This window comes from Triticum aestivum, chromosome 7B, assembly GCF_018294505.1.
Source record: "Triticum aestivum cultivar Chinese Spring chromosome 7B, IWGSC CS RefSeq v2.1, whole genome shotgun sequence".
NCBI lineage: Eukaryota > Viridiplantae > Streptophyta > Magnoliopsida > Poales > Poaceae > Triticum > Triticum aestivum.
In genome coordinates this window covers 88,782,832-88,801,731 of record NC_057813.1, presented here as the reverse complement: position 1 = coordinate 88,801,731, position 18,900 = coordinate 88,782,832, and the positions used below count along the sequence as shown (strand labels likewise).

General features: G+C 47.8%; 1 protein-coding gene and 1 pseudogene across 1 annotated transcript; one reads left to right on the top strand and one right to left on the bottom strand.

Moving 5' to 3' along the window:
- Positions 1-9,826: 9,826 nt before the first annotated feature.
- Positions 9,827-12,614, bottom strand: LOC123163021 (serpin-Z7-like; annotated as a pseudogene).
- Positions 12,615-13,354: 740 nt separating this feature from the next.
- LOC123162146 (classical arabinogalactan protein 4-like) lies at positions 13,355-18,622 on the top strand. The gene is made up of 2 exons (XM_044579939.1): positions 13,355-14,357; positions 18,316-18,622. The coding sequence occupies exons 1-2, from the start codon at positions 13,886-13,888 to the stop codon at positions 18,330-18,332; spliced, it is 489 nt and encodes a 162-aa protein (XP_044435874.1). The 5' UTR covers positions 13,355-13,885; the 3' UTR covers positions 18,333-18,622.
- Positions 18,623-18,900: the final 278 nt, after the last annotated feature.

The following is an 18,900-nucleotide window of genomic DNA, read 5'->3' as shown; positions in this document are numbered from 1 at the left end:
CGACGTCTCCTCCTTCTTGATCCAGCAAGGGGGGAGGAGAGGTTGAGGAAGAAGGCTCCAGCAGCAGCACGACGGCGTGATGATGGTGGAGAGGCAGTACTCCGACAGGGCTTCGCCAAGCACTCAACAGAGGAGGAGAGGTGTTGGGGAGGGGAGGGGCTGCGCCTTGGATCAGGTGTTCAGCCCTCCCCTCGCTCCTCTATTTATAGGGGAAGGGGGAAGGGGGCCGGCCCCCTCTAGATTAGATCTAGAGGGGGAGGGGGAGGCGGCCAGGGAGGGGGGCTTGCCCCCATGTAAGGGGGGCGCCCCCACTAGGGTTCCCCCCCAACCCTAGGCACATGGGCCCAAGGGGGGGCGCCCAGCCCTCCAGGGGCTGGTTCCCTGCCCCTTGCGGCCCATGAGGCCCTCCAAGAGGGGTGGCCCGTCCCGGTGGACCCCCGGAACCCCTCCGGTGGCCCCGGTACAATACCGATATGCCCCCGAAACTTTCCGGTGTCCGTATGACAACTTCCCATATATAAATCTTCACCTCCGGACCATTCCAGAACTCCTCGTGATGTCCGGGATCTCATCCGGGACTCCGAACAACATTTGGTAATCACATACAAGTCTTCCTAATAACCCTAGCGTCACCGAACCTTAAGTGTCTAGACCCTACGGGTTCGGGAGACATGCAGAAATGACCGAGATGGCTCTCCGGTCAATAACCAACAGCGGGATCTGGATACCCATGTTGGCTCCCACATGCTCCTCGATGATCTCATCGGATGAACCACGATGTCGAGGATTCAATCAACCCCATATACAATTCCCTTTGTCAATCGGTACGTTACATGCCCGAGACTCGATCGTCGGTATCCCAATACCTCGTTCAGTCTCGTTACCGGCAAGTCACTTTACTCGTACCGTAATGCATGATCCCGTGACCAAACACTTGGTCACTTTGAGCTCATTATGATGATGCATTACCGAGTGGGCCCAGAGATACCTCTCCGTCATACGGAGTGACAAATCCCAGTCTCGATCCGTGTCAACCCAACAAACACTTTCGGAGATACCTGTAGTGCACCTTTATAGTCACCCAGTTACGTTGTGACGTTTGGTACACCCAAAGCACTCCTACGGTATCTGGGAGTTACACGACCTCATGGTCTAAGGAAAAGATACTTGACATTGGAAAAGCTCTAGCAAAACGAACTACATGATCTTGTGCTATGCTTAGGATTGGGTCTTGTCCATCACATCATTCTCCTAATGATGTGATCCCATTGTCAACGACATATAATGTCCATAGTTAGGAAACCATGACTATCTGTTGACCAACGAGCTAGTCAACTAGAGGCTTACGTGGGACGTATTTGGTCTAAGTATTCACACGTGTATTACGATTTTCGGATAATACAATTATAGCATGAATAAAAGACAATTATCATGAACAAGGAAATATAATAATAATCCTTTTATTATTGCCTCTAGGGCATATTTCCAACAGAACTGCCCCAAGTATTTGGCGGATAAGAAGGATGGCAAGGTGAACAAAGGTATATGTGATATACATGTTATTGATGTGTACCTTACTAATGCTCGCAGTAGCACCTGGGTATTTGATACTGGTTCTGTTGCTATTATTTGCAACTCGAAACAGGGACTACGGATTAAGCAAAGATTGTCTAAGGACGAGGTGACGATGCGCGTGGGAAATGGTTCCAAAGTCGATGTGATCGCGGTCGGCACACTACCTCTACATCTACCTTCGGGATTAGTTTTAGACCTGAATAATTGTTATTTGGTGCCAGCGTTGAGCATGAACATTATATTTGGATCTTGTTTGATGCGAGACAGTTATTCATTTAAATCAGAGAATAATGGTTGTTCTATTTATATGAGTAATATCTTTTATGGTCATGCACCCTTGAAGAGTGGTGTCTTTTTATTAAATCTCGATAGTAGTAATACACATATTCATAATGTTGAAGCCAAAAGATGCAGAGTTGATAATGATAGTGCAACTTATTTGTGGCACTGCCGTTTGGGTTATATTGGTGTAAAGCGCATGAAGAAACTCCATACTGATGGACTTCTGGAATCACTTGATTATGAATCACTTGGTACTTGCGAACCGTGCCTCATGGGCAAGATGACTAAAACACTGTTCTCCGGAACTATGGAGCGAGCAACTGATTTATTGGAAATCATACATACCGATGTGTGTGGTCCAATGAATATTGAGGCTCGCGGCGGGTATCGTTATTTTCTCACCTTCACAGATGATTTGAGCAGATATGGGTATATCTACTTGTTGGAACACAAGTATGAAACATTTGAAAAGTTCAAAGAATTTCAGAGTGAAGTGGAAAATCATCGTAACAAGAAAATAAAGTTTCTACGATCTGATCGTGGAGGAGAATATTTGAGTTACGAGTTTGGTTTACATTTGAAGCAATGCGGAATAGTTTCGCAACTCACGCCACCCGGAACACCACAACGGAATGGTGTGTCTGAACGTCGTAATCGTACTTTACTAGATATGGTGCGATCTATGATGTCTCTTACTGATTTACCGCTATTGTTTTGGGGTTATGCTTTAGAGACGACTGCATTAATGTTAAATAGGGCACCATCACAATCCGTTGAGACGACGCCTTATGAACTGTGGTTTGGCAAGAAACCAAAGTTGTCGTTTCTTAAAGTTTGGGGCTGCGATGCTTATGTGAAGAAACTTCAACCTGATAAGCTCGAACCCAAATCGGAGAAATGTGTCTTCACAGGATACCCAAAAGAGACTATTGGGTACACCTTCTATCACGGATCTGAGGGCAAGATTTTTGTTCCTAAATTCGGATCCTTTCTAGAGAAGGAGTTTCTCTCGAAAGAAGTGAGTGGGAGGAAAGTAGAACTTGATGAGGTAACTGTACCTGCTCCCTTATTGGAAAGTAGTTCATCATAAGAAACAGTTCCTGTGACAACTACACCAATCAGTGAGGAAGCTAATGATATTGATCATGAAACTTTAGATCAAGTTACTACCAAACCTCGTAGGTCAATCAGAGTAAGATCCGCACCAGAGTGGTACGGTAATCCTATTCTGGAAGTCATGTTACTTGACCATGATGAACCTACGAACTATGAGGAAGCGATGATGAGCCCATATTCCGCAAAATGGTTTGAGGCCATGAAATCTGAGATGGGATCCATGTATGAGAACAAAGTATGGACTTTGGTTGACTTGCCCGATGATCGGCAAGCCATCGAGAATAAATGGATTTTCAAGAAGAAGACTGACGCTGATGGTAATGTAACTGTCTACAAAGCTCGACTTGTTGCAAAAGGTTTTCGACAAGTTCAAGGGGTTGACTACGATGAGAGTTTCTCACCCGTAGCGATGCTTAAGTCTGTCCGAATCATGTTAGCGATTGCCGCATTTTGTGATTATGAAATATGGCAAATGGATGTCAAAACTGCGTTCCTGAATGGATTTCTGGAAGAAGAGTTGTATATGATGCAACCAGAAGGTTTTGTCGATCCAAAAGGTACTAACAAAGTGTGCAAGCTCCAGCGATCCATTTATGGACTGGTGCAAGCCTCTCGGAGTTGGAATAAGCGCTTTGATAGTGTAATCAAAGCATATGGTTTTATACAGACTTTTGGAGAAGCCTGTATTTACAAGAAAGTGAGTGGGAGCTCTGTAGCATTTTTGATATTATATGTAGACAACATATTGTTAATTGAAATGATATAGAATTTTTGGATAGCATAAAGGGATACTTGAATAAAAGTTTTTCAATGAAAGACCTCGGTGAAGCTGCTTACATATTGGGCATCAAGATCTATAGAGATAGATCAAGATGCTTAATTGGAATTTTAGAAAGCACATACCTTGATAAAGTTTTGAAAAAGTTCAAAATGGATCAGGCAAAGAAAGGGTTCTTGCTTGTATTACAAGGTGTGAAGTTGAGTCAAACTCAATGCCCGACCACAGCAGAAGATAGAGAGAAAATGAAAGATGTTCCCTATGCTTCAGCCATAGGCTCTATCATGTATGCAATGCTGTGTACCAGACCTGATGTATGCTTAGCAATAATTTTGGCAGGGAGGTACCAAAGTAATCCAGAAGTGGATCACTGGACAGCGGTCAAGAACATCCTGAAATACCTGAAAAGGACTAAGGATATCTTTCTCATTTATGGAGGTGACAAAGAGCTAGTCGTAAATGGTTACGTCGATGCAAGCTTTGACACTGATCCGGACGATTCTAAATCGCAAACCGGATACATGTTTATATTGAACGGTGGAGCTGTCAGTTGGTGCAGTTCTAAACAAAGCGTTGTGGCGGGATCTACATGCGAAGCGGAGTACATAGCTGCTTCAGAAGCAGCAAATGAAGGAGTCTGGATGAAGGAGTTCATTTCCGATCTAGGTGTCATACCTAGTGCATCGGGACCAATGAAGATCTTCTGTGACAATACTGGTGCAATTGCCTTGGCAAAGGAATCCAGATTTCACAAGAGGACCAAGCACATCAAGAGACGCTTCAATTCCATCCGGGACCAAGTCCAGGTGGGAGACATAGAGATTTGCAAGATACATACAGATCTGAATGTTGCAGACCCGTTGACTAAGCCTCTTCCACGAGCAAAACATGATCAGCACCAAGACTCCATGGGTGTTAGAATCATTACTGTGTAATCTAGATTATTGACTCTAGTGCAAGTGGGAGACTGAAGGAAATATGCCCTAGAGGCAATAATAAAGTTATTATTTATTTCCTCATATCATGATAAATGTTTATTATTCATGCTAGAATTGTATTAACCGGAAACATGATACATGTGTGAATACATAGACAAACTGAGTGTCACTAGTATGCCTCTACTTGACTAGCTCATTTATCAAAGATGGTTATGTTTCCTAGCCATGGACAAAAGAGTTGTCATTTGATTAACGGGATCACATCATTGAGAGAATGATGTGATTGACTTGACCCATTCCGTTAGCTTAGCACTTGATCATTTAGTATGTTGCTATTGCTTTCTTCATGACTTATACATGTTCCTACAACTATGAGATTATGCAACTCCCGTTTACCGGAGGAACACTTTGTGTGCTACCAAACATCACAACGTAACTGGGTGATTATAAAGGAGCTCTACAGGTGTCTCCAAAGGTACATGTTGGGTTGGCGTATTTCGAGATTAGGATTTGTCACTCCGACTATCGGAGAGGCATCTTTGGGCCCTCTCGGTAATGCACATCACTATAAGCCTTGCAAGCAATGTAGCTAATGAGTTAGTTACGGAATGATGCATTACGTAACGAGTAAAGAGACTTGAACTAGGTATTGGATACCGATGATCGAATCTCAGGCAAGTAACATACCGATGACAAAGGGAACAACATATGTTGTTATGCGGTCTGACCGATAAAGATCTTCGTAGAATATGTAGGAGCCAATATGAGCATCCAGGTTCCGCTATTGGTTATTGACCGGAAACATGTCTCAATCATGTCTACATAGTTCTCGAACCCGTAGGGTCTGCACGCTTAAGGTTTCGATGACAGTTATATTATGAGTTTATGAGTTTTGATGTACCGAAGGTTGTTCGGAGTCCCGGATGTGTTCACGGACATGACAAGGAGTCTCGAAATGGTCGAGACATGAAGATTCATATATTGGACGACTATATTCGGACACCGGAATGGTTTCGGGGGTTATCAGATATATACCGGAGTACCGAGGGGTTATCGGAACCCCCCCGGAGGTTAATGGGCCTCATGGGACCAAGTGGTGGAAGAGGAGAGGCGGCCAAGGGGCAGCCGCGCGCCCCTTCCCCCAAGTTCGAATTGGACAAGGAGGGGGGGGGGGCGGCGTCCCCCCTTTCCTTTCCCCCTCTCTCTCCTTCCCTCTCCTCTCCTACTCCAACAAGGAAGGGGGGAGTCCTACTCCCGGTGGGAGGAGGACTCCTCCTGGCGCGCCCCTCCTGGCCGGCCGACCCCTCCCCCTTGCTCCTTTATATACGGGGGCAGGGGGGCACCTCTAGACACAACAATTGATCATTGATCTCTTAGCCGTGTGCGGTGCCCCCCTCCACCACAGTCCTCCTCGATAATATTGTAGCGGTGCTTAGGCGAAGCCCTGCGACAGTAGAACATCAAGGCCCAGGTCTTTTGGGCGATTCTCCCAGAATCGCCCCCTCCCCAACTTCTCGCAGAATCGCCACTTTATTTTTTTTGCAATCCTATTTAGTTAAACTCTAATTAACTAGGATTGTAAAAAAATATAGAGTGACGACTTTGGGAGAAGCTGAGGAGGGGGGTGATTCTGGGAGAATCGCCCAAAAGAATTGGCCTCAAGATCATCACCACGCCGTCGTGCTGACGGAACTCTCCCTCGACACTCGGCTGGATCGGAGATCGAGGGACGTCATCGAGCTGAACGTGTGCTAGAACTTGGAGGTGCCGTAATTTCGGTGCTTGATCGGTCAGGCCGTGAAGACGTACGACTACATCAACCGCGTTGTTCTAATGCTTACGCTTTCGGTCTACGAGGGTACGTGGATACACTCTCCCCTCTCCTTGCTATGCATCACCATGATCTTGCGTGTGCGTAGGATTTTTTTGAAATTACTACATTCCCCAACAATTTATACTCACCTAACATCCCAAAATACTAACAAAAGAAATAAAAACTAACTAACAAAGAAAACAAAAACAAGAACACATAAAAACATAAAACATAAAAGAACAAAGGGAGAGAGATGAGGGTTGGATCGCACAGTTAATGGGCTTTTGCCCAGTAGCAAATCGACTAACCCAAATATGGCTTCGGTAAACAAAAATCCAACACAACAAACATCACATGCCAGAAAAAAAGTGCAACACGAATCTTAGAGCAAAAATCAACGGCCAAGAAATCGACTGATCCAAATTGAAATTTTAGGCAACTTACAAGTAGATAAAGTGAGCAAGAAATATTACATGTCCTTACCGTTGCCTTTTTCCAGTAATATATAAATGAAAACAATTAGCGATATTGATAAAAATCTGACGTCAGTTTTCTGGCTTCCCGGCATGAACGCATCCATCGTCGTCCATCGCACTACATGAATCTTACAGCTACCGGCTGTGCCACGACAGTTTCCTCCCACCGTTCGCGGTAAATGACACCCGTCACTAATGCCCCCACCACGTGAGCATGCTCGAGAGCAACATCGTCCGCTACGACGACGACCACGTTGGCAGCGGCAAGGCCAGCCGATCCCGGTGTACGTGTACCTCCACTTGGAGAACATGGGCATCCGGCTTCAGAACCACACCTTCTGCGCGGAGGACCACCGGGCGCTCGTGAAAGTGAACTAATCCCTGGGTGGTTTTAGTAATTCATAACAACATATAGCTCATTGAACTAATATTCTTTCAAGATTAATGTTTCAGAAAGTTCAATGATTGGTATGGCATGGACTAGAGATGTGGACCCCTCAAAATGCTAAGGACACATATTGGCAAAAGCTCAAGACTCTATATCTTCATTTTAGTGATCCAAGATCACAATGAGTCCATAGGAAAAGCCAATACTATTAAAATGGGATGAGGTGTTTCTTAATGGCTTGCTCGCCCAAAATGCTTAGTGATATGTTCCAAAAGGCCTCACCACTTTCTCATTTCCACACATGTCTAAACCTAAAAGTCAAAATTGGCCCCACTGATTTGATCTATCCGGCGCCACCGAGTTCACTTGACATAGCCATATCCAGAAACCCTAATCAGTTCGGTCTCACCGATAGGGATCTCGGTCTCACCGAGATGGGATTGCAAACTCTTTGTTTCCATTCATAATGTTTCGGTCTCACCGAAATGGGCGATCGGTCCCACCGAGTTTGCAGTGCAAACTCTCTGTTTCCTTTCCGTAATGTTTCGGTCTCATCGGAATGAGCGATTGGTCCCACCGACTTTGCCTGACCAAGTCACTGTTTGCTTATTACTGAAATCGGTCTCATAAGTTCATGTGATCGGTCTCACCGAGATGAGGTTTTTCCCTAACCCTAGTGCATCGGTCTCACCAAGTTGATATTGTCGGTCGCACCGAAAAGCCTAACATTCACATTTTGAACCAGGTTGGTCTCACCGAGTTTCACTATTCAGTCCTACTGAGTTTGGTTAATTGTGTGTAACGGTTAGATTTTGTGTGGAGGCTATATATACCCCTCCACCCCCTTCTCCATTTAAGAGGGCCATCAGAACGTGCCTACACTTACACTACTCATTTTCTAAGAGAGAACCACCTACTCATGTGTTGAGACCAAGACATTCCAATCCAACCACAAGAATCTTGATCTCTACCCTTCCCCAAGTTGCTTTCCACTCAAATCATCTTTCCACCATATCCAAATCTGTGAGAGAGAGTTGAGTGTTGGGGAGACTATCATTTGAAGCACAAGAGCAAGGAGTTCATTATCAACGCACCATCTATTACCTTTTGGAGAGTGGTGTCTCCTAGATTGGTTAGGTGTCACTTGGGAGCCTCCGACAAGATTATGGAGTTGAACCAAGGAGTTTGTAAGGGTAAGGAGATCACGTACTTCGTGAAGATCTACCCAAGTGAGGCAAGTCCTTCGTGGGCGATGACCATGGTGGGATAGACAAGGTTGCTTCTTGGTGGACCCTTCATGGGTGGAGCCCTCCGTGGACTCGCGCAACCGTTACCCTTCGTGGGTTGAAGTCTCCATCAACGTGGATGTACGATAGCACCATCTATCGGAACCACGCCAAAAATCTCTGTGTCTACATTGTGTTTGCTCCCTCCAAGCTCCTCCCATTTACCTTCATATGCAATGATTTACATTCCGCTGCTATACTCTTAGAATTGCATGTGTAGGTTGATTGCTTGACTTGTGTTAAGTTGCTAAAATCGGCCAAGACTTAAAATTGGGAAAATGCTAGATTTTTATTTGGCCAAGTAGTCTAATCACCCCCTCTAGACATACTTCCGATCCTACAAGTGGTATCAGAGCTTTGGTCTCCATTTTCCTTAATTTCCATAGCTTTGGTGATCATAGCCTTGGTTTCACAACCTAGAAGAGTATGACATCTAGCGAGGAAAATTACCACCCTAGAGGTCCTTACTTTGATGGTACTAATTCTGCTAGTTGGAAGCATAAGATGAAAATGCATATTTTTGGACATAACCCCGCCGTTTGGGCTATTGTATGTATTGGTTTGCAAGGTGAATTCTTTGATGGGAGAGAACCAAATCATGAAGCAACCGCGGAAGAGTTGAAAATGCTGCAATACAACGCTCAAGCTTGCGATATCCTCTTCAATGGATTGTGCCCCGAACAACGCCCAACATTTATGCTAGGTAACTATCAATTGACTCATGACTGTTACACAGTAGTAGCTACCTACTGATTGTGCACGCCATCTCCTATAGTTCCTCTTGTATCTTGAACTATGTGGATGGTACAAATATGCGAGAAAAAAAATATTACCTTCATAGGGATAAATAACTATTGTTTGGATATACATATTACCATCAACTACCCTAATGGATGATAGCACAATGATCAAACAATATGCATAGAAATAGAGCTTGTATGATATCAATCATGCAAATCATGTCAAAGGCCATCAACCGGTTGCAACTAGTCCTTGAATAAAGCATTTCCAAACCAACCCCGATTGATCTTAATTTATGCGAAGACCATTTCATACTTAGTCAAGAAGAATTTCACCAGGATGCTTAACTAATCTATTAAGTAACTCAAAGCACAAGGCTCCACATAATTCTTGATTACCACACTTCTGCATACGTCGCACAACAAGCAAGACATTTTGAAAAGCAGAACCATTTATTGGATTGATTGCACAAGCAACCTTATTAGAATTGAAACCCTTCCCTTACATGTAATAGTTGAGGCAACTGCCAACACACATATTTAGGGCAAACATATTATGAAGACATGAGGGGATTTGCCACATGACCGATGAAGAGAACCACACTAGTGACGTCTTCTCGGATAAGGAAGAGGAAAGGGTGATCTGCAATGAAGTCCATCACAATGGGCATCTGTTGTTGTTCGATCGCTACACTAGTTGCCGCTGCAGCCTCAGTTCCTTGCTCGTTCACTTTGACAAATGACTTGTGGAAAACAGATGAGAGGAATAGGCCCACCTGAGAATTCACCATCTCTGAAAGGTTTGCCTCTTTGCTAAATGGCAACTGAAGACCCAAACTCTTGAGCAAATTGGTTGCTTCAAATCCAAATGATATCTTGAACTTTGGCGGCATGAACTGCTGAACTACAACTTTCTCCGTTGGTATATGCTTCTCGATGAACTCTGATTCAGTGCTCAACCTATTGGCTAAGGTCCAGAGACCATCAAGTCTTTCCGGAAGAAGAATGTACATGGAGAATTGCCTATTGTCTCCACCTTTCTGATATGGAAGCTTAAGTACCTTCAAGCCGTCGGAAGATGAAATGTATTGCTTATTTGTACTGGACATGAATGGTGTTTGAACAGTGTTCCCATTTAAAAGGTGGAACTTGTCGTATTTTCTCTTAGATTCGTCAAATTTCTCATTCCAAAGTCCTTTGAAATAAAGGGCATTACCAAGAACCAGTCTAGTGTTGTAGTCAATAGACCCTTCAGGGAGGATCTCTCTGATGAGACCTGTTGTGACATTCTCTACCCAAGAGTTCACTTGACTAGCAACTTCAGGAGCCTGGACCATGGCAAAATACATCAGCACTTGGCAAAACAAAATCAGAATAATATCTACTTGCAGTTTCTAGAATGATAGAAACCAAGAAAGTACTCCCTCTGTCCCAAAATATAAGAACGTTTTTAACACTACACTAGTGTAAAAAACGTTCTTATATTGTGGGTAGAGGAGTATAAGATTGTGTAATAAAATACGTTAAACTGTACATACTGTTGTGCCACCATGACCAAAGTTTTGAATAACCAGATGCTATTTCATTTTCAAACAAAATTACAAGAACAAAAGGTAACAATGGCACAGAGAATCAAAGACGGTGTACCAGCATCTTTTATACATAATTTCTATTAAAAAGGTCACAAACAAAACTGATGACCGAAACACTATTAACGGTTAGATGGTCATGGCATCTACAATTTCCTTTGTAATACTAGCTAGTACTCATCTTTCCATGATTATTACCAATTATTGATTTATTTTTTTGCATTTTCTAAGAGACGAGAGAATCCCATGATGGCAACGAAAGCCACGTAAGAAACATGGCACAACTTCTCACCATGAGAGGTCTTGCAACACACCCTACTTGAAAAAGGATTGCATATTCAAATATACAAAAAGGCCCTAGCCATTCCTAATGATCCGACAAAGTACCTACCAGTAAAATATTGAGAAAAAAACCTACAAAAAAGTAAAATATCAAAAAAATGTGGACAACGAGTAAAATATCAATTATATACTAAAAGCACAATACAAGTGAAAACGAGAGATCACTTAATTAGATATTTAAAAAATGACAGTAGAACATCCGATCATTCATCTAGTTGACCATTTGATTATTATTGGATCGCAAAATTTTAAATAAGCATACATATGTATGACCTATTTAAACAAATCATGATAATTAGAACTTCATAATTGTACCTAAATATATGATGATCAATAGATCTTCATAACTGTACCCTACAGAGATCACGACCTTAGATCATCATGATTATGCCTAAATATATCACCGCCATTATATATTCATAATTATACCTAAAATGTCATGATAGTTAGACCTTCATAATTGTACCTAATAGTAGGTCAAGACCATTAGATCTTCATAATTATAATTTATACCTAAACGAATCATCACTGCTGGATCGTCATAATTGTATCTAATTAAGTAAACGTTCTAAAAAGCATTTGCATGGAAACCAGTAAATTAAAGATCTAGAGTGGTGAAAAGATTTAGCAGAATGTCAAAGGATACCCATCTCTACATTACTAGCATATCAGAACAAAACTACCACCTCTGTTCAGAGTAACAACGACATATAGACATGCAGAAACAAAACTAAGACTTTTTGAACTAGCAGTGAAAGGAAGGTGATCAACCTTAGTCTGGAAGTCCACGGATTGCACCTCGGACTTATAGTTGCACATGGCGAGCTCCCGGAAGGAAGGCTTGAGCGAGAGCGACGCGTCTACAAAAACGTCGTTGGCGAAGGCGACGCGCGGGCCGCCGGTGATGGACGCATCGGCAAGCACTAACTGCACCACCTGCTCGGCGAGCGAGTGGAGTCCCTCGGGCCCGCCTGCATTCTCGTTCCCAAGTATGGCTACGAGCTGGTCACGGCCTCACGGGTGGTGCCGCCAGCGCCGGCAGTGATGAGGCTGAGCGCGACATGGAGTGAGACCGGGGAGAAGGCGACGTTGCTGGTAGCAGATTCGGGGTCGGATGAGATGGCGGAGGCGAGGCGGAGGGCGAATCGGGTCTGGTGCGCGACCGAGAGGCGGACATCGGTGGCAAGGGTGGTTGCCATGGCCGGGGTGGTGGTTCGTTGGACTTGTAGTAGACTCGAGAAGAGAGGAAATGAACAGGAAGTACAGTTTGCATGAGTAGTTAGTAGTACTATTTAACAGGTGCCTGAAGAAAGTGTACACGCCTTTTTATCTTTTGAGACATCTGCGGATGGCACAAGAAATCGAAATAAAGTGGTTTTGTTTGCTTAGTTCAATTAGGCATTGCCGTGACATTTGGTTCAATCAGACCTGAAGCCAAGCGTTCGGCTTTGGGTGTGATATATCCGCACTTCTGAATTCTCTAGAACATCGGATTTATGTGGACATTGCTACACGACTGGTGACCTTTTAGGTGTTTGTTTTGGAAGCATCGTGTTTTCTACAGGTTGGGATTGCGATGCCAATGTGTAAAGTTTAAAGTAGGATGGAAGATATGCATGATATTGCATTGCATGACAGAACATAAGGGGGATTTGCATGACAGAACATAAGTGGGATTTATGTGGAGATTACTACACGTCCCGTGACATTTTAGGTGTTTGTTTCAGAAGTATGGTGTTTCCTAATATCATAAAACTAATTAGTAGTACTAAATTCCAAGGTTGAGATTACGATGCCAACCTGTAAAGTTTCAACTAGTGTGAAAGATTTGCAGGATATATTTCATGACAGAACATAGCGGATTTACATCACTGCCGTGGGGTGTGGACTTAGCTTAGCTGGTGGTCCAATTAAAGTGTTAAAATCCAAAGCAGACTATGGTTCCATTCTCCAACTTCTCTAGAGGATGACCATCTATATTTTCCATATAACCGGCCCTAGTTCCCTTCAACCTTGCCTTTGGAGGTGATAGGGGCTCCCTCCAAAGCCACATTTTATTTCTAGTAATCATCATGCTAGGCGTCAGTTTATGAGAGTTATTTTGGTAAATTATGTGGGTCACTGCCGTGGGGTGTGAACATTTGATCTCCGCATTGCTCCCGAGCCGCCCAACCACGTGGGACGGCCCCGCCTCTTTGACGACGCCCCTCCCGACGCCCCTCCTGGGTCCGAGGAAAACTACCGCGGTCGTCATCATCCTCGCCCGCACCACTCCGACGAGGAGGAGGGGTCGGAGGACAGCCCATCCCGCTCCCCCTTGCCGACTCGCCCGGCCCCGTCCTCGAGCCGTGTGTGTGGGGGGGGGGGGGGCAGGCTGGGCTTGCTGCGCTACCCTCCTCTCCGTCTATAGTCGCCTCCGTGGGGAGTGATACCTCCGACGTCAGCCTCATCGTCGCCCCTGCCTCCTCGCCTCGCTCCCCCGACGCTTTCCCTGCCGTGCCGGTCCTGGGTTTGCAGCCGACCCCCTCCGTCCCGGCCTCCCCTACGGCTGGGGCCCAGGTCATGGCGTGCCCTTACCTGACCACCCTCTCGACGGCGCCCCAGGCCGACTCGCCCCGCCGCTCCAGCTCGCCCTCCCCGACGCTGGTCCCCGAGGACCCCCCACCACCCCCGGCAGCCGCTCCCACACCGTCTCCGCTGCCGGCGGTAACCGTGGCTCCTCCCGCCTCTGATCCCATACCGCCAGCTTCAGCACCATCCCCCCTGCGCCTCGACTGCACCCAGCCAGCACTACTCCTCGCGGCTGCGGCTGACCCCGACGGGGAGGGTGGGACTCGGGTGACCACCCCGGTGGCTTCCCAGCCCCCTCCCCCACGGTCCGCGGCCTACTCCCGCCGTGGTCGATCCTCCTCAACCCCGGTGTCGGCCTCGCGATGGAGTGACCGGCTTGTGGCCGCCCGGCCGGACGGTAGCCCAGCTCTGACCATCCCCGAGCGGGCGGAGCTCCGTGCCGTTGCCCGGAACCTGGAGCCAGGTACGCCTGCCGTCCCCCTCTGCTTCTACTTGCTCATTTTCTGCGCTCGAAGCGGTCCCACTTGGTCACCTTGCAAAGGTTGCGTCAGACTCCGCGATCGTTTTCAGGGGGGAAGCCGCTCCCCCCTTAGTGCAGATTGCGGCCATCCAGGCTCGCGAGATTCTTGATGGAAAATTGGCGGAGGCCGGCCAGGCCCTCCTCGCCCCCTCCATCCCCCCGGCTCCTTCTCCGGCGGCTGCACAGGCACAACCCCGTAGGGCTGCTGCCACCTCCCCCCGCTGGTGGCAGCCAAGCCTCGTGGCCGCACCCGCTCTCGCACTGCCGCTCTTCGCGCCCAAAGCGCTTCCCGCGTCTTGGGGCCAAGCAGCCCCCCAATGGCTCCTTAATGCGTGCCTTATTCTGGAACATCCGCGGGTTCGACCATGATGGCCGACGCTGCCAACTCATCGAGTACTTGCGCGATGAGCATATTGACATAGTGACGATCCAGGAAACCATGCGCTCTGACTTCTCCCTGTCGGAGCTTGATAGGCTGAATTCCCAGCTCTTTGCGTGACACTAGATCCCTTCTAGTGGGAATGCCGGCCATTCGGGTGGCATCCTTCTAGGTGTGAAGGATGCCACCTTCGAGGTGGGAAGTATGGACCAGGGCCAGTTCTTTGTTAGTATGGAGCTCTATGAACGGGCCCTAAATTTCAAATGGGAGGTTATCATCGTCTATGGCCCGGCTGACCACAGCAGATCTGCGTCCTTCCTCGAGGAGCTTAACCGGAAGGTCTCTGGCTCTCTGTGGCCTCCTTGCCCGTGGTTGTCGAGGGCGATTTTAACCTCCTCCGCTTCGCGGAAGACAAGAGCAATGATCACGTCAACTTTGCACGTATGCAAATGTTTAATGACTGCATTGCCAATCTTGGTCTTCGCGAGATTGACAGGATCGGTGCCAGGTTCACCTGGACCAATCGTCAAGCCTCCCCGACCCAATCCGTCCTGGACCGGGTCTTAGTTTCCCGGGAATGGGACCTCCGCTGCCCTCTGGCTTCCCTCTGGGCCATCACTCGGATCGGCTCCGACCACGTTCCTCTTCTCTTGTCCTCCTCCGACGAGCGACCCCCGATCCCTCCATGATTTCAGTTTGAGACATTCTGGCTGTCCCAAATTGGATTCGTGGAGGCTGTTGGGGCCCGCTGGGTGGAGACCCGGTCTCTCCCCCACCCCGCCCCCTCGGCTATTGACTCTTGGCATCTCTGTGCCAAACGCGGCCGGCAGTTCATGAAGGGGTGGGTGCCAACCTGGGTTGCGACCTCCGCGAGCGGAAAAATGCCTTGCTGACCGCCATTCAGGCTCTCGACCTCCGGGCTGACACGGTCGTCCTCTCCCCTGATGAGTGGCTCTCCTGGTATGACCTGGAGGACCAACTCTCCTTCATATACACGGACGAGGAGGCTTACTGGCGCTTGCGGGGGTCCCAGAAATGGGTCCTGAAGGGCGACGTGAACACAACCTACTTTCAAGCCATCGTGAATGGGTGTCGTAGACGCAACACCATCCCTCTCCTCTGGGACGGCCCGACCCTTCTACAGTCCCCGAGAGACATTAGGGCCCATGCGACGGGTTCTACCGATCCCTATTCTCCTCATCTCCTAGGAGCGGTCTCTCTCTGGCCCACGATTGCTGGTCTGGCCGCCAGCTTGTTTCCGCTGTGGAGAATGCGGCTCTCACGGCCCCATTTTCCAAGGATGAGGTCTGGACGACCATTAGAGGCATGAACCCCTCCTTGGCCCCGGGTCCGGATGGCCTTCCGGTTAAATTCTTCCAGACCTTCTGGAATGTGATTAAGTCTGAAATCATGGCCATCTTTGACGAGTTTTACGTTGGGAACATCGACCTCGGTCTCCTCAACTATGGGATCATTTTGCTCAGTCCCAAAGTGCCGGGGGCCTCCGACATTTACCAGTTTTGTCCGATCACGGTGATCAATGTGATCTTCCGGATTCTGGCGAAAGGGTACGCCAATAGGGTGACCCTGCTAGCTGACCTCATTACCCACCCCAACCAGTCCGCCTTCGTGCGAGGGCGGTATATCTTGGATGGGGTGCTAGTTCTCCATGAAGTCCTCCACGAGGTCCGGTCTAAACACCTCAAGGCGGTCTTCCTGAAAATCGACTTTCATAAGGCCTACGACAATGTTAGTTGGTCCTTCCTTCGGGAAGTTTTGCTCCGGAAGGGCTTCGATGATCGATGGATCACCCGGGTGATGCAAAATGGTGTCCTGCGGTCGTACCGCCATGAACATCAATGGGGAGATTGGCCCCTACTTCCCCACCCCGTGTGGGGTTAGAAAAGGCGATCCTTTCTCTCCGTTCTTGTTCAATATGGTAGTGGACGCGCTTGCCGCCATCCAAGATAAGGCCAAGGCCACGGGCCATATTCGTGGGATCACCCCTCATCTGGCCGACGGCTCCGGGATCTCCATGCTCCAATACACCGACGATACCATCATCATGGTTGAAGGCTCGGACACGGCCATCGCTAACCTCAAGTTCCTCCTTCTATGCTTCCAACAAATGTCTGGCCTCAAGATCAACTTCGACAAGAGTGATTTGATGGTAATGGGCTATTCTCCAGCAAAAGCCCTCGACATCGCCAAACGCGTCAACTGCCGCTTCGGCTCCTTCCCCACGACGTACTTGGGAACCCCCATCTGTGACTCTCGGCTTACCGTTACGGACTTGCGCCCCACGGTAACCAAGTTGCAAACACGCATGGAGCCTTGGCAGGGTAGGTGGCCGTTGAAGGCGGCTCGGACGATCCTCATTAACTCCTCCCTCACTAGACTTCTCCTATTCCTTATGAGTTTCTATAGCCTCCATGAGACCCTTCACCATGAGATCGCCACAATCCAATCTCGCTTCTATTGGGCCGGCGACAACAATAAGCAGAAGTACCATATGGTTAGCTGGCCGGACATCTGCAAGCCCCGGGAACAGGGAGGCCTCGGTATCATGTGCTCTAAGCGCATGGATATTGCCCTCCTCACCCGCTGGCTCTAGTGCATTTCGCAAGGGCATGGTGGTCTCTGGCTCGACATCATCTGGAACAAGTACCTGCGAGGACAATCCCTGGCCTTTTGTCAAAGATCTGGCGGTTCCCAGTTTTGGCAATCGGTCATCCAACTGCTACCCGTCCTCCTTATTGGGACCTCCATCTCGGTTGGATCGGGTACGTCGACGTTGTTCTGGTTCGGCCGTTGGGCGGGAGACACCCCCTTTGCGGCCCACTTCCCCGACCTCTTCTCTATCGCCGTCGCCCCCTTGATCTCAGTTGAGAGGGCCCTTATTGACTCAGGGTGCCTCGCCTTCTGGAGGCCATTTGGGCCTCCGGAAGCCGCCGCGTGGCTTGAGCTGCTTGCGTCGCTCTCCACGAGCCGGTGGTGGATGCTGGCCCGGACGAGGTGCGGTGGCGTCTTGAGCCTTCGGGACAATTCTCCACAAAGTCCCTTTACACGGCCATCACCCCCTCCTCCGCTCCTCCCCCTCCCTGCGGTTTGGTCCATCCGACTGCCACTGAAAATTCAGATATTCATGTGGCAATGGATCCGCGGAAGGATTCCGTCTGGGGTGGAGGTCCGCAAACGCAATGGCCCTGGGTCCGGCCTCTGTCCTCTGTGTGGTACCCCCGAAGATTCGAATCACATCTTCTTCTCCTGTGTCTCAACTCAATTCATGTGGAGTTGCTTTAGGGAGGCTGTGGGAGGTGATTGGTGCCACACCAACTTCCCTGACCTCTTCGCCGAACTCCAGAACTCCCCTCTGCCCTCTCGCCACATTAGGTATTTAGGTGGCTCGAGATTGGGGTGCTTGCGTGGACTCTATGGACGATTCACAATAAGCTTGTGATTCAGCATATTCCTCTTCGATGGGATACTGATGCTCTCTTCAAACTGTCTGGTTACTTGCAGCTTTGGCGGCCGCTTAGCCGCCCTCAGGATCGCGATGCCATCACCGCCTTCATCGCCGACCTTCGCTCGATGGCCGTCCGTCTGTCGCCGCCGCCCCCTCCGCCCCCCGAAGCCAGATTAGACGCCTTGCCTCGGCCGCGTCCTTTTTGTTTCTTTTGGGCTTGTTGAGCTGTGCCCTCAGCAGAATCTTTGTACTTCTTGTTGTGTGACTTGGGTGTGTGTGTTCTGGACTAGTCCGTGTATGTGTGCTCTTGGCAGTTTGCTTTATATATAAAGCGGGGCGAAAGCCTTTTTCGGTAAATAAAATAACTAGAATTATGGGTTCAAATACCCTCTTCTCCCTCTCCCTCCCTCTCCCGCTCCTTTCAATTAAATAAATTATATTTTAAATATTTCAATAAATGGAGTAACACATATGTCACATGCAAGGAAGGAACAAAACAGAAACAATCCATCTGAAAAAAGCTTGCCCATTCTTTAGAATTGTAGTTATGTCATTCATTTGAAATAAATTATGAACGAATACATTCCATCTACCATAATTCTTGCCTTTTCCCAAGAGAAAATGAACCGCTAGTGCACATC

Excerpts from the sequence above, each read along its gene's own strand:
- LOC123162146 (XM_044579939.1), top strand. The coding sequence starts at position 13,886 with ATGGCGTGCCCTTACCTGACCACCCTCTCGACGGCGCCCCAGGCCGAC.